Source organism: Myotis yumanensis, unplaced genomic scaffold (genome assembly GCF_028538775.1).
Source record: "Myotis yumanensis isolate MYYU_CA2020_CCGP unplaced genomic scaffold, mMyoYum1.0.hap1 SCAF_3, whole genome shotgun sequence".
In the NCBI taxonomy this organism is placed as follows: Eukaryota; Metazoa; Chordata; class Mammalia; order Chiroptera; family Vespertilionidae; genus Myotis; species Myotis yumanensis.
In genome coordinates, this window is record NW_027223754.1 from 200827013 (window position 1) to 200843238 (window position 16226).

A 16226-nucleotide genomic window follows, 5' to 3' on the forward strand; every position below is an offset into this window, starting at 1 on the left:
TCCTAAATCATTCATAGCCTGTTGGACTGGACTCTAGGATCCTATTATTTCAAGTCCTTGGCTGAAAACGCTTAGATTCATTCAGCAGAGGGGAGATCCACGCCCACAGACTATGCCTGTGCTCCCACGGCCCCACCCCAGAGAGTTGCTTCGAGAACCTGTGTTTGGTAGGCTCCCTGTCCGGTCACTGCTGCCTCAGAGTTGTCAGAAAACTGAATCACATTTTGATTCAGTCAATTAGCCATCCTGGCTGGCCCAAGATGCCTTTCCTTGAGAATCAGGTTCAATTCTCATGCCAGGTGTCGGCTTTTTGTTTTCAAGAGATCAACCCATGTTTGGAGAACCACGGTGGCTGTCACAGGCACGCAGAGTGCACGCATACGGGACCCAACCAGGTGAGCTCCTGCCTACCGGAGGGGCTAGGGGTCTTTAAGACCCAAGACTGAGAGAAGGGGGCTGAGCAGAGACCTTGGCAGAAAACAAATACTTTGGGGAAATTCTGAAAGCATTCAAAAGAGGCCACTCTTGGGGAAGGAGGAGAAATGGGAGGGGAGACAAAGGGTACTTAGGAGAGAGGCTTTCCTAGAGTGGGGGAAGTCAGCTTCTCCATATTCTGTGTGGTTCCAGAAGCATCTAGAAGGTCTCCAACAACATCTCCCTTTCTTTCAGCTTTCTGATTCCCAGAATCCCACAGTTTTTCTTTGGCTTGAGGCTCTGAAATGCATGCACCACAGTGAAAGCTAACATTTTTAGGCCATATGTCAGCCTTCTGTTCCCTAACATAGTGCTCAGGAACCCAAGCTCCACCTCCCTCAGTCTCTGTCACATTAGGAACAGCCCAGTGGTCAGCAGGGGATTACATACATCAGAAACTGGACAATGAGGTCAGGTTCCCCAGGGAATGATCTACTGACCTTGTTGAGCCGTTTGAAGAACTCTGTGCCAGGTTTTCCCATGGGCAGATCAAGCAAGCACCTAAAGCACCCAAAAATGAGAAAAATACTATTTATTTTGAAAGAATCATCTCTGTGTGTGTTTCTATGTATAGTCACTGGGAAAACCAGAACAGTCAATATTGGTCCACCTTATACATCTTTTTGGATTCAATAGAGCTCTTATTTCTATATATGGAATGGGGAAAACCTATAACTTTTTGGTGCTCTGGGCCTCTAAGACCCCTCCTCTGACCTAGATGCAGGGTTGATCTCTGAAACAGGAGGGCTGGCTGGTAGGCGTCTTGGTAAAGGTTGGAGCCCATGTCAGGGCCTGTAATGAAGTTGAGGAGGAGGAGCAGTGAAAACCAACCCTTTGGTCCTGGCTGGTCGACCAATGAGTTCAAGTTCTAACAAGTAGACGCCAGACCAGAGCCACCTCTCCTGTGTAGGAGGCTTTCATGTGAATTAGAAAAGCCATCCCTTGGGGGGACCCACCAGGGGCAGGTACCCCTTCTTGTGGACACACAGGTTGGTAAATAGAATGGAGCTGGGTTTCAGCCCCACTCACCTGTGTGCCCAGGAGCTCCTGAGCAAGGCACTTGGGACACAGGGGTGAACTAGACAGTCCCCAACTTCCCGTAGACAGTGTCCACTCCCTCATCTTGAAGTGCCCAACCGACTTCATTGGTCAAACATAGGAGTGACTGATTATTTCCCCGTGTATAACTGATTTGACTGCAGAGCCATCCCCTGGCACCTCCTAGTGCTGGTGCCTGGGTGGCCGAGCCCAGAGGGAGATGAGCAAGAACTGAGTATGAATGGGAGTGGGCGAGAGCTTAGCTTCTTTGCAACTGAGCCTCTACCCACCGGAGAGAGAAAAGAGCTGAGTGCCCAGAACAAGGGACCAAATAATATAACAAAGTTTTTTTTAAAAAAAAATAATGTCTCTTGTAGCAAAGATAAGATGGGTAGGCGACCCCAGTGCTAGAGAGAAGTGTGTCAAAGGTGCTAAAATGGACGATGACAGTTATCATTATAGAATAAGTCTCACCAAGATAGAATTTTCTAACATTACCATTACCCATTACCATTACCTCTATGGGGTCCCAGTGTGAGAGCCAGCGAAGTCCCTCTGAGAAATGGCCCATGTCCCTCTCCTCCTGTACAGGCCGTCTGCAACTGTTTGCCGAGATACACTGGGGATGGGAAGGTCTGCACGCTCATCAACACCTGCTTAAATGTGAGTCTAGCTCTGGGGCCCAGGCCCTCCGAGGTTAGGCGGGGGTGCCTCCTACCCCGCTTCTAGGAGATGGGTGTTGGGGTGATCTCCTCTGAGCTGCTTTGGGCTTGAGGCTCTTTTCTCCCTCATGTTCCAGTGGTTTGTTGGGGAAACTCTGGTTTCAGCACGATGGACATTTGGTCAATGAGCATTCCCTAGACACCAGACACCAGTTAGGCACTGGGAAGTCACTGTGAGTTCAGGCTCAGGCAGGTGGTGAACCACAGAATTTCAGAGAGAGGAAGGGAGAGGGAGAGGGAGACATAGAAACATCAATGATGAGAGAGAATCATGGACTGGCTGCCTCCTGCACACCCCATACTTGGGATTGAGCCTGCAACCTGAGCATGTGCCCTGACAGGGATTCGAACCATGACTCCTGGTTCATAGGTTCACATTCAACCACTGAGCCACACTGTACAGGCAGGAGTCAGTTTTCTTAAGCAGTTCACTGAGCTGTGTCCATGAGGCAGGAATCTGGGTGGTAGGTCACTCCTGGGCAGAAATATCATGTCCACAAACACTTTTGGAATGGGCATTGGGAGGGAAGATTTTGCAGCTGGCCTTGAAGACTGGTGACCTTCTCTGGATTTGTTTCTCTGGAGCTTTCCATTTTTCCCCCTCTTGGGAACTCTGCTTAGTCTCTCAGAGCCCTTCTTGGCGTTCCCATGGATGTCAGCTTTGGACTGCACTTTGCTTTGTCCATATCTTAGGTCTCTGCCCCATCCTCCTCAGTTTATAAGCTCTTTGCCAACAAGGTCAATGTTTGGCATCATTTTATACCTACTTCCTTCTGGCTGGTGACTGCTACCTTTGCTATGGTGGGATCGGAGTTTAACCTAAAGATGGGAGGAGTCCACCAAGATCGGGGCCTTTCTAGTTAAGCCCCAGGTGCCAAGAAATTCCCACTGGGCAATTGTGGACTTATCAATATAGAGCTGGAGGCCTGCTCAGATGGACCTGCCGCTTTGGGATACAAGGCTGGGGAGGAAGGCAGCCCCTACAACTGTAGGGGATTGGAAGGCAAGGTCAGGAAAGGGGCAGATATTGCAAACCAGTCAGGGAGGAGGCAAAAAATAAACTTCAATACAGAAGTGCTTTGTGAACATTGGCACAGCTGGCAGACTTCCTGATCTGACTCTGATCCCCCACCCCTCGGAAATTTTACCAGAGAAACGGCGGCTGTAGTGCATTTGCCATCTGCAACCACACAGGAGAAGAAGAGAGGACCTGTACTTGCAAGCCGAACTACATTGGGGACGGGTTCACCTGCCGCGGCAACATCCATCAGGTAACGCAAGGCATGTTCCGTGAAGTCAACTCTGCTTCCCTCACTGCGCCGAGGTCCCGGTTGCTAAGGGACATGCAGGAGTTGTATAACATGGGAAGCTCTCGAACCACGGGAATGACTGTCTTGACATTAATTGGCAGTGAAAACAAATGTGATCTATCCATGGGAACTCATTTGACCTGGAATGTAGTGATTCAGATGGACAGTTCTAGAGTCAGAAGCATCTGGGTTTGGATTCAGCTCTGCCGGTTGGTAATGTGACTTTGGGCAGATTACATCACCTCTCCTCCGTGCATTCATTTTCTAATGTGGAAAAGAAAATAATGGTACCGGCCGCATCAGGTTGTCGTAAGTATTAAATGAGATGATGTGTGCAACAGGCACAGAGAACACAGTGACTCCGAGGCAGGAGCATGCTGCACTGGGCGTGGAGATGAGGCCGTAGGACATTTGTAGATTTCTACCTGTTGTAATGTGAACATCTGTTATTTGATTTATAGACAGGCTAGAGTCGTGGTCGGCAAATCGCGGATCACGAGCCACATGCGGCTCTTTGGCCCCTTGAGTGTGGCTCTTCCACAAAATACCACGTGCGGGCAAGCACGTACAGTGCGATTGAAACTTCGTGACCCATGTGCAGAAGTCGGTATTTTGTGGAAGAGCCACACTCAAGGGGCCAAAGAGCCGCATGTGCCTCGCAAGCTGCGGTTTGCCGAGCCGCAGTTTGCCGACCACTGGCCTAGAGCATTCCGTCTGATCCAAAATTCATGTTAATAGAGAAACTTAATCTGCCATAAATCTAGAACTCATTTTTTTAAAGATACTTGAGCTTTAACACACAAAAAGAGACCCCAGGGACATACACACAGAAGAAAGGCCATGTGAGGGCACAGTAAGAAGGCCACAGTGATCTGCAAGCCAAGGAGAGAGGCCTCAGAAGAAGCCAGACCTACTGACACCTTGATCTTGGACTTCCAGCCTCCAGAACTGTGAAGAAAATAAATGTCTGTTGTTGAAAAAATAATAATAAAAATATTTGAACTTTTAAAAAATACTCCTAAAGCTCAGATGTTTCTGGAAATGGCTGAATCAGGTAGAGACTCCAGAAAGGTCTTGGAACTCAACAGTGTCCACATAGTCATTCCGAACATCAGCTGTAGATGGAGCTGGAAAAGGGCCCATGGTAGCACAGTCCCAGCTGAAAGGATAGTAGACACTCTCGATCTTAGAGAAACTGCCCTGCAATAACCCTGTATTGTTCTTGTATATAGTTCACAGACACTGAGTGAACTGCTCTCTCTCTGTTTCCAGGAGCTTCCCAGGAACCCCAAAACTTCCCAGTATTTCTTCCAGCTGCTGGTAAGAGTGTGTGTGTGTGTGTGTGTGTGTGTGTGTGTGTGTGTGTGTGGCTATAAGAGCTGAGTCTCAGGCCAGATACAGGATAAGCCTATAGCCTCTGGAGTGGGTGTGGGTAGAAGAAAGTCTGGAAACCTAGATTTCTGGAGGGGACTCTGTGTTGGTCATTTATGAACTTTTCATGCCTCAGATGGACAGAGTGAAAAACTGTCACACTGGCCCGTTCTACCCATCAGAATGAGGTATATGAAAAATTGTCATCATACTGTGGAGAAAAAGAAGAATTGCTGGGGCAACTGGTTAACTCTTTGGGCGAACACATTATGGTAGATCTTTCTGCACATTATACATCTGAATAAGTTCTAGATATATTAAAAATGAAAGATAAAAATCCAGAGAAATAAAATCTAGAAGAAAATATAACCATAGGATGTTAGTATTGGCAACAAGACATTAGAACTGTTTAGTAAATCATCCTATGACCTACATTTGTATTATATCCCAAATACGTAAATAGAGACATTGGAAAAGAAACCTGAAAATAGCAGGGGATTATGGGTAGCTATTTTCTTCTTTATACTGTATTTTCAAATATTTAATACAATAAGCATATGTTATTTGAATAACCAGATAAAAATAAGCATTATTTCATTGACAAGGGAGCTGAATGAACTTGAATCTGAGACTGAATGAAGCACAGATCTCCCCATCAGTATCCACCCCCTTCTGCCACCCCCATCTGCTCCCTCTGCCCTTGGAGCCCTGCCTGTATTTATGTTCTTTACGCATATTGCCCCCACCTTGCTTTCCACAGGAGCACTCTGTGCGAGACCTGGCTGGTCCAGGCCCCTTCACCGTTTTTGCACCTTTGTCAGCAGCCTTTGACGAGGAACCTCAGGTAAGCGTGGAGCTTAGGCAGATGGAAGAGGCCTGGGACTAGAACACAGTCTTTGGGTGTCACCCCGCAACCAACAATGGATACATTTGTGGGAGGGAGATTTAAGATCAGCTGGAGTTGACCAGTAATGGAAGGGGCTGCCTCTCAGCATTGGGACCCCTATCTGAGGAAGCATTCAAAGGGATTTGGGGTAACCACTGGCCAGAGACCCTCTAAAGGACATTCCTGAATACATTAGGAGGTTGGGAAAAATCAGCAATTCCTAAATGATCCAAACTTCCCATAGGACCAAAAAAAAAAAAAAGAATGTTGGATTAAAGAGATTTAAATAGGGGGTTTTTTTTGCAGGACTTATCAGAGCCTTTAATGTTCTGACATTCACTAGAACTCTTCATGCCGGGTTGCCCATTAATAGATTATAATGTAGCAAACATTTATTGAGTATACCAAACACTGTTTCCAGTGCCTTATGTAGATTAATTCATTTAGTCCTCATGACAACCCTGTGATGAAGTGCTATTATTATCCCCATTTTACAGTCCAGGGCACTGAGAGGAGTAACTTTCCCAAGGTCACCTGACTAGACAATGGTGGTACAAGGACTCAAACATGTCCCAGAGTCTGTGTTATTAACCACCACACACATGGCCTCTCTGTGCATATATTTTAGATACCAGCAACGCAGGGACACAAAAAATAACTTTCAAAAAAAAATTGACATCTGATAGATTTTTTTTAAAGCATCAGAGGAGTTATCATCATAAAACAGTGAGAACCATGTGGGCTTATATTACACCTACTTTATGGCTCATTTTGTTTGCATTTTGAATCACAAATGGAGAAGCATTGTGATCCTTTCCATCTTAAAGGTTTAAATCTGGCCCGGGCATCTCTCCAAGACGGGGAACAGATGCAGTGTTTCCCAGTACCTTCCTCAAGAAAACTCTTCTTTAAGTAGCATCTCACAGGACTTGGGGTCCTTGCCACGTGTTGTAAAATGCTGGACCAAAGGAACCCCAAGTTCCCTTCCACTCTGAGATCCCAAATGGAAGCAGGACAAGAATCAGGGCCACGATCTCCCTCTTGCCTGCACAGTCTCTGACCTGAGCACACGCCAACCCTGACTCCCACTTCCCAGGGCCTGGGTGGGGAGAGATATGTGGGGGAGCCCCTAGAGTACAGAACAGCGACAGGGAAGGTGGGGCGAAGGCTCCTGGCTCCAACAGGAACCCTCTGACTTTCCATTACAGATTAAAGACTGGGACAGACAGGGCCTCATGCCCCAGGTTCTTCGATATCATATGGTCGCCTGCCACCAGCTGCTCCTAGAAAACCTGAAATTGACCCTAAATGTTACTTCTCTGCAAGGGGAGTCCATTGTCATCTCTGTCTCTCAGGTAAGAAAGGCCACCTCAGCAAGGTGCCCATTTTCCTTGAGCCTTCTTTCTTCTCCTCTTTCTTACGTTAATACCGGGAATAATAAAAAATAATAACAACAACGAACTCATATCGTGATTTCTATATGCCAGCTACTAAGTGTTCTGTGTGTACGAACCCATAGAATCCTCAAAATAATCCCATAATATAGATATTATTTTTCTCAATTTATAAATTAGGAAACTGAGCTCAGAGAAGTTAAGTAACTTGTCCAAGGTCACACAGTAAGTAAATAGGAGAGCTGGAATTCCAACTCAGAGGCAAGGCAGATTCATGTGGTCAACAGAACTGCTTTTGGGAGCATTACCCAGAAGCTGGAGAGGGATGAAAGCTTTTGATAGAAGCCACTTGACCATGCTGGGCCACTCCCCCCACCACACACACACACACACACACACACACACACACACACACACGGTGGCTGTCAAATTCATTGCAAAAGGGGAAAGTGTGTGGTGGGCAGAGGGGAGGGTTGGTGATATAGACAGCCCATGTGAACCAGATGCCAATTTTGATCCACTTGTTATTTCATACTTGAGAATCACAGTGAAATGACGGTTTGGGTTGATTATTTGCCACTCACTCCTCCAGATGAAAAATACATTCTTATCTCCGTTTCCTCTTTATAATCATAATAAAAAACGTGCTAAACTTGGATCTTCAGATTTTGCCCACAGATCTCCTTGAACTTCACTCGGATGACAATTTAACCTGGTGAGCATTCAGAAAGAAGCAATGTTTGTGTCTGTTTCTATTTGTGCTCACTTCTTTTCTCTTTTTTGGTTGATTTCAGGACACAGTGGAAATAAATAATAAAGCTAAGATCATATCCAGTGATATCATCAGTACCAATGGAGTCATCCACATCATAGACAAAGTGCTGTCTCCCAAAAACTTGCTTATCACCCCCAGAGATGCCGCTGGAAGGGTTCTGGTGGGTGAACTCGCTGTCATGCTCTCAGCACAGAGGCTCGGTGTGCTAATAATTTACTCTCTCCATTCTGATTGAGAGGCATCATTTTGAGACATTTTAATTTCACTGCTTCAATCTCAAGCACGTATTAAAAGCCTAGTAAATATTATTCTTAGTAAGAGGCAAATAAGTGAGTCTATTTTAAATAAACAAATGGATTTTATCAGTTTTCTTTAGTGTCCACAAGGGCAGGTGGTCTTGCATAGATACTGAAGGTGGAGAAATTACATAGATGGATGTTTGATTGATAGATAGATAGAAAGATAGATATCACTAAACTAGACCTGGAGTAAGACCCCTCAATTGATAAAAAAAAGATAATTTTAGCTTTTATTGTTATTTATTCATTTTGGCCAGGATTCTTCATTGCAGACACCAGGATCCACTATGCCTAACTTAAACAAAAAGGAGTTTCTGAAGAAATTGACATCCCTAAATCTCTGGAAAGCCAGGGAGCCTAATGCAGATGCTGCACAGCTGGGCACACCACAGCCCAGGATACCCGCAGAGGGAGGGCCCCTGACTTCCCCTGAACAGCTCTGCCAGTGCCACCTGTCCCAGCCTCACCACCTAGGGCACAGGAGTCTGGCACCAGAGGCCTTCACCGGGTGCTTGTCAGAACAGCTGGTCTCCCTGCCAGCAGCCACTGCCACCTCCTGTTGTTTCTTTCCACCAATAAGTCTTGTACAAGTGCTTCTCCTCGGAGAACCCTATGTCATATGGGGCTCTAGCTGCAAGGCAGTCTGGGAAATGCAGTGCTTAGCCTTCTAGCCTCTGTAATGCAGGAAGTCAAGGGCAGACCGGAGCTGGGGTGGGTGCCATGAGCCAATCCACTGCCATATTATCTTACCCTCATTGCATCCTGTTGAGTTTTTGTTAAAGTGCTTTGTGAACTGCAAGAGAAAAGGTATCATTCCCGTTCTTATCATCTTTGCAGCAAAATCTTACGACACTGGCAATGAACCACGGCTACAGCAAATTTAGCAACTTAATACAGGTAAACACCTAGGACAAAAGTTACCCAGGGAGTAACCGGACCCAAGAGGTTTGGTTTTTGGAAGGGGTGTGTGTGTGTGTGTGTGTGTGTGTGTGTGTGTGTGTGTTGTGAGGAGGTGATTGCTGTTGGTTTGGTTTTCTGTCATTTTGTTTGTTTGGCACACACCCAGCTGTCCTGGGATCTGTATAGGGAAGTCATAATTTTCCAGAGAACGTCTTTCTCTGCCACTCCATCCCCAAACGCTGTATGGTTTGTTCAGCTACACAGTATACATGGGCCGTGTTAGAAATTGAAGGGTATGAGGCTGAGCAAGGAAGGGAATGAGGGTGCACCAGCCCCTGACCCAGGTGCTTCACATCTGGAATTATCACCTGCTTTGTAGTGATGGAGAAGCTGAGGTGGAGTCGGGGCATCTATGCCCATGAGACAGGTAGAAATTGCATTTCAAACTATATCCTTCTGACTTCAGAGCCTGTTCCCACGAATTGAGTAGAAAAACTTCTTGTTCAAACAAATATTGCAGAGGTTCTAGAAGGCTCTCAAATGACCTCTCCCTGTTCATCTGGAAATTTATTCTTTTTTATCTAGGTGATCTAGAAATCTTATAAATATACAGAAGTATATCAGTATTGGATAGGGTTCATTTTTTTTTTAAATGAAATATGAGACAAGTGCTAAATGGGTTTTCCAGAAAATAAAATATTTGGGCAAGAGAAGCAAAAATAAATTTTTTAAAGATACTCACTAAAGTTTATTTTCCTATTAACACAAGCCCAGAGTTTGACTTCCTGTTTTGCTTTCTAAAAAAAATGAGGGTCCAATAAAAGAAAAAGAAGAAAAGAAAATGAGGGTCCAAATGGCTGGCGTGTGGGCCTCTAGTTTCTGGCTGGGCCACGGGATGGACACGGAGGGGACCCCAGCTGCCTTTAGTCCGCACCGCTGGGTTTGGCTGAGCATGTGACTGGCCCTGTGTTTCAGGATGCTGGTTTGCTGAGCCTCATCACGGATCCCATCCACACCCCGGTCACTCTCTTCTGGCCCTCCGACCAAGCCCTCCAAGCCCTACCCCGGGAGCAGCAGGACTTCCTGTTCAACCAAGACAACCAGGACAAGCTGAAGGAGTATCTGAAGTTCCATGTGATCCGAGACGCCAAGGTATTTTGTTTTCACGCAGACACGAGTGCAGGGCAGCCCCGGGAGGGATGCGACCCAGGAATCGTGAGCAGCCCCTGCCCCACTGTGTCCTCTGACTGGTCATTAACTGGCCCTGCGGCTTAGCACACCTCGTCCTGTTGCTGCAACCTGCCTTCTATTTTCTAACTTTCACCGATACCCAGCGGCAGCCTTCCTGTCTCGTACAGCAGATCAGCTTTCTCGCCTCCGTCATTCACGTGGCGAGATGGCTGCGGACGGCAGTCCCCAAATCTCTCCAGATGACTCTTTCTCTCCTGATTCTAACGTTTCTAGACAAAGGACTGATTCATTCAGCTGCCATCAGTTCCTCATTCCTGAACCGGTCCACTGTGCGCAGGGAATGGAGATCTTGCTAAAACCCTCGACCAGGACCCATATTCCTCTCCAGGAGTAAATCTGTCCAATCCAAACAAGCTAGATGTCCAAACTGTGGTTAATTCATAGGATCTGTTTGTTTCCTGGGGCTGACAAAACAAGTTACCACCAACTAGGGGGCGGGGCTTGAAACAACAGAAATGTATTTTCTCAGAGTTCTGGAGGCTGGCAGTCCGGAATCAAGTCCGGAAGCTCCTCTTCCAAGCTCTAAGGAAGAAGCTGGTCCATGCTTTTCTCCTGGCTTCTGGTGGTTGCTGGCATTCCTTGCACATGTTGGCATTCCTTTGCTTGTGGGCACATCCTGCACGTCTCTGCCTCTGTTGTCACAAAGCTGTCTCCTCCCTGAGTGTTTCTAGGTCTTCGCATGGCATTCTCTCCTCTCTTCTTCTTATAAGGACTCCAGTCTTATTGGATTAGAGCCCCACTCTACTCCAGTATGAGTTCATCTAAGCTAATTACATCGGCAAGGAACTTGTTTCTAAGTAAGGCCACATTCTAAAATAATGGGGGTCAGGACTCTGACTTTGGGGAGGGGACAAAATTCAACCTGTAACAGCGCCATTTCCCTAGCCCACTCCTCCTGCCACTGGCTTCATACACCCACGCGCATCTTCCATAAACTCCCACACATAGACGGGAGACGGGAGGGTGACTGAGCCCAGTCCCACTGGCGGGACCTGTCCTGCAGAAAGAATGTCCAGGCTCCTAGAGGGTCTGTAATGTATTCGTCCTTTTGATTATACCTACTATCACTTTAAAGCTGGAATTATTAGAACTCTTGAAAAAACTTGTGTCTGAATTTGGCTTGTTGACAAAGCTCCTTTGGCCCTTCCTTGGCCCAAATTTTTGGGCATTCATGTGGCGTCCTGGCTGCTACAGGTTCTGTCGGTGGATCTGCCCAGATCTGCTGCCTGGAAGACCCTGCAAGGCTCCGAGCTGAGTGTGCGGTGCGGCGCTGACAGTGATATCGTGAGTACCCTTGCACAGCATTCCTCAACCACAACCCTTTCAAAGAGACGTTCATACCTTCCTGTCATTGACAGCACGCTCTTTTCCTCGCCGCCTTGAGAGGTATCTCCCCAAAAGTAAGTAAGCGGGTATGAAGAACCTGATCAATCCTGGCCCACCAAAGCCCTGGGAGCAGTGTCAGGGAGCCCCCTTCCTCTTACATGTGTGGAGCAGCTTTTAAGTTGGTTAGTTAGTTAGTTAGTTAGTTAGTTAGTTAATTAGTAGTGGAGCATTTGTTCTCCAGTGTGAGACACTACCCTGGAGCAGGAAAGCATGTTGTCATTCCTTTCCCTCCTTCCTAGCCCCTAGGTGACCTCATCTCTAGGCCTCTCTTAGTGATCAGAACCAGCTCTGGGTTATAGCTTCTTTAATGAGCCAACAGAGAGAAAGTTTGCCATTTTCACCTTCCCTGGCTAGTTCCTGAACAAACTTACCTTCCTGTAACTCCATATGATGAATGGAGATGATAGGATATGGATATGATAGGAATGGATATGATATAACCTGCACATAAAGGTAAACCCAAAATGACAGTGACTTAAATATACAAGGGTTTCTCTCGCTTATAAAGGAAATCGGGAGGTGGCTCCTCCAGAGCTAGTATGATGGCTCCGGGGGGTTGGGGGGCTCCTCCTGTCTTTCTGCTCTTCAGCACATGCTTCCAGCCTTAAAGTGACCTCAAGGTCCAACACGGCTGCTGGAGCTCCAGCCATCACGTCCACTTTCCAGGCAGTAGGAAGGACAAATGGCAAAGGGGTGCAACTCCCAGATGAGTAGATTCCATTTAGGAGTCTTCTGAGAAGTCCCATACAACTTTCTGTTTACAAGGGATGATCAGCCAGAATCCCTTTGGTATTTGGATTGGAATTGCATTGACTTTATAACTGAATATGGGGAATGTGAGCACCTTTATAATCCAACTTCCGGAAAGTTACACTCGAGATCAGCTGTACAATCTCCATAGACCAAGCTGGACGCCTATCTAAGAAATATAATAAGAATGCCCACTGCGAAATAAGAAGCTTCACAGACAAAAAAGGGCTAAGGGAGTTTATCACCACCAAGCCAGCCATGCAAGAAATGCTAAAGGGACTGGTGTAAAAAGAAGAAATATCAAGCTCAGAAAGAAAACAGCCACACACACACACACAAAAAGAAATGGCTACAAACAAATACCTTTCAATAATAACTTTAAATGTAAATGGACTAAATGCTCCAACCAAAAGACATCGAGTGGCTGAATGGATAAAAAAACATGACCCATACATCTGCTGTCTACAAGAGACCCACCTCATTAGAAGGGACTCACACAGACTGAAAGTGAAGGGATGGAAAAATATCTTTCACGCAAATGGAAAGGAAAAGAAAGCTGGGGTAGCAATACTTATATCTGACAAAGTACATCTCAAAGTGAAGGCCATAACCAGAGATAAGGAAGGCCACTTCATAATACTAAAGGGATCAATACAACAAGAAGATATAACCCTGGTAAACATATATGCACCCAATGCAGGAGCACCCACATACATAAGAAAACTTCTGGAAGATATCAGGGGAGAGATCGACAACAATACAATCATAGTAGGGGACTTTAATACACCACTGACATCACTGGATAAATCCGCTAGACAAAAACTCAGCAAAGAAACAGCAATCCTAAATGACTCACTAGATCAGATGGACTTAATTGACATCTTCAGAACACTTCACCCCACAGCTGCGGAATATACATTCCTCTCAGGTGCTCATGGGACATATTCAAAAATAGACCACATATTGGGTCACAAGCAAAGTCTCCACAAATTCAAGAAGATTGAAATCATAAAAAGCTTCTTCACAGACCACGATGGCATAATGTTAGAAATAAACTACAATAAAAACAACCCAAAATACTCAAACACTTGGAAGCTGAATAGCATGTTATTAAATATTGATTGGGTTACCGATGACATCAAAGAAGAAATTAAAAACATCCTGGACACTAATGACAATGAAAACACAACAATCCAAAACCTCTGGGACACAATGAAAGCAGTCCTGAGAGGGAAGTTTATAGCTCTACAGGCCTATCTCAAAAAACAAGAAAAAATGGTAGTCAATCATCTAACTCTACAACTCAAAGAATTAGAAAGAGAGCAACAAGAAAACCCCAGAGTGAGCAGAAGGAAGGAGATAATAAAGATTAGAGCAGAAATCAATGAAATAGAGACCAAAAAAACAATACAGAAAATCAATGAAACCAAGAGCTGGTTCTTTGAAAGGATAAACAAGATTGACAAACCCCTAGCCAGGCTCACCAAGAAGCAAAGAGAGAGGTCCCAAATAAACCAAATCAGAAATGATAGAGGCGAAATAACAACAGACCCCACAGAAATACAAATGATTGTTAAACAATACTACGAGCAACTCTACTCCAACAAACTGGACAACCTGGAGGAAATGGACAAATTCCTAGAAAAATACAACATTCCAAAACTCAATCAGGAAGAATCTAAAAACCTCAATAGGCCAATAACTATGGAAGAAATTGAAGCAGTCATCAGAAAGCTTCCAGCAAACAAAAGCCCAGGGCCAGACGGCTTCACAGGGGAGTTCTACCAAACATTCAAGGAAGAACTAAAACCTACCCTCCTCAGACTACTACAAAAAATTCAAGAGGAAGGAACGCTTCCAAGCTCATTCTATGAAGCCAGCATCACCCTAATACCAAAACCAGGTAAAGACATCACAATGAAAGAGAATTACAGGCCAATATCCCTCATGAACATAGATGCCAAAATCCTCAACAAAATCTTAGCAAATCGGATCCAGCAGTACATCAGAAGGATCATACACCATGACCAAGTAGGATTCATCCCAGAGATGCAAGGATGGTACAACATCCGTAAATCAATAAATGTGATACATCACATAAACAAATTGAAAGAAAAAAACCACATGGTCATATCAATTGATGCAGAAAAAGCATTCGACAAAATCCAACACCCATTTTTGATAAAAACTCTCAGAAAGGTGGGAATAGAAGGATCATACCTCAACATAATAAAAGCCATATATGACAGGCCCACTGCCAACATCATACTCAATGGACAAAAACTAACACCATTTCCCCTAAGAACAGGAACAAGACAGGGATGCCCACTCTCACCACTCCTGTTCAACATAGTACTGGAAGTATTAGCCATTGCAATTAGGCAAGAAGAAGGAATAAAAGGCATCCAAATTGGAAAAGAGGAAGTAAAACTGTCCTTATTTGCAGATGACATGATATTATACATACAAAACCCTAGAGACTCCATCAAAAAGCTACTAGACTTAATACATGAATTTGGCAATGTAGCAGGATACAAAATTAACCCCAAGAAATCTGAGGCATTTCTATACACCAACAGTGAACTTTCAGAAAGGGAGATCAGAAAAACAATCCCATTTACCATCGCACCAAAAAAATTAAGATACCTAGGAATAAACTTAACTAAAGAGGTTAAAGACCTCTACTCAGAAAACTACAGGACGTTGAAAAAAGAGATAGAGGAAGACATAAACAGATGGAAGAACATACCATGTTCTTGGATTGGTAGAATCAACATCATTAAAATGTCCATACTACCCAAAGCAATCTATACATTCAACGCACTTCCCATTAAAATACCAATGGCCTTCTTCAAAGATCTAGAACGAACTCTCCAAAAATTCATCTGGAATAAAAAAAGACCCCGAATAGCTGCAACGATCCTGAGAAAGAACAAAGTAGGTGGGATCTCAATGCCAGATATCAAGCTGTATTACAAAGCCACTGTTCTCAAAACTGCCTGGTACTGGCACAAGAACAGACATATAGATCAGTGGAATAGAATAGAGAGTCCAGAAATTAGCCCGAACCAATATGCTCAATTAATTTTTGACAAAGGAGGCATGAACATACAATGGAGCCAAGATAGTCTCTTCAATAAATGGTGTTGGGAAAATTGGACAGACATATGCAAGAAAATGAAACTAGAGCACCAACTTACACCATACACAAGAATAAACTCAAAATGGATAAAGGACTTAAATGTACGACAGGAAACCATAAAAATTCTAGAAGAATACAAAGGCAACAAAATCTCAGACATATGCCAAAACAATTTCTTCACTGATACAGCTCCTAGGGCAGTTGAAACTAAAGAGAAACTGAACAAATGGGACTACATCAAAATAAAAAGCTTCTGCACAGCAAAAGAAACCATCAACAAAACAACAAGAAAACCCACCTCGTGGGAAAACATATTTGCCAACGTCATATCGGATAAGGGCTTAATCTCCAAAATTTATAGGGAACTCATACAACTTAACAAAAAGAAGATAAACAATCCAATCAAAAAATGGGCAAAGGATCTAAATAGACACCTTTCAAAAGAGGACATTCAGAAAGCCAAGAGACATATGAAAACATGCTCAAAGTCACTAATCATCCGAGAGATGCAAATCAAAACAACAATGA

The 16226-nt window shown here is 44.7% G+C and overlaps 1 protein-coding gene across 1 annotated transcript in view; it reads left to right on the plus strand.

Annotated features, from left to right (window-relative positions):
• Nucleotides 1-16226, plus strand: part of STAB2 (stabilin 2) — a 136051-nt gene that overhangs the window by 88879 nt on the left and 30946 nt on the right. Inside the window, exons 43-52 of the mRNA XM_070410924.1 lie at nucleotides 322-395; nucleotides 2104-2175; nucleotides 3386-3505; nucleotides 4817-4864; nucleotides 5676-5759; nucleotides 7010-7156; nucleotides 7990-8130; nucleotides 9107-9166; nucleotides 10145-10321; nucleotides 11615-11704. Coding sequence (XP_070267025.1) covers nucleotides 322-395; nucleotides 2104-2175; nucleotides 3386-3505; nucleotides 4817-4864; nucleotides 5676-5759; nucleotides 7010-7156; nucleotides 7990-8130; nucleotides 9107-9166; nucleotides 10145-10321; nucleotides 11615-11704 — 1013 coding nt within the window. The remainder of the gene's footprint in view (nucleotides 1-321; nucleotides 396-2103; nucleotides 2176-3385; nucleotides 3506-4816; nucleotides 4865-5675; nucleotides 5760-7009; nucleotides 7157-7989; nucleotides 8131-9106; nucleotides 9167-10144; nucleotides 10322-11614; nucleotides 11705-16226) is intronic.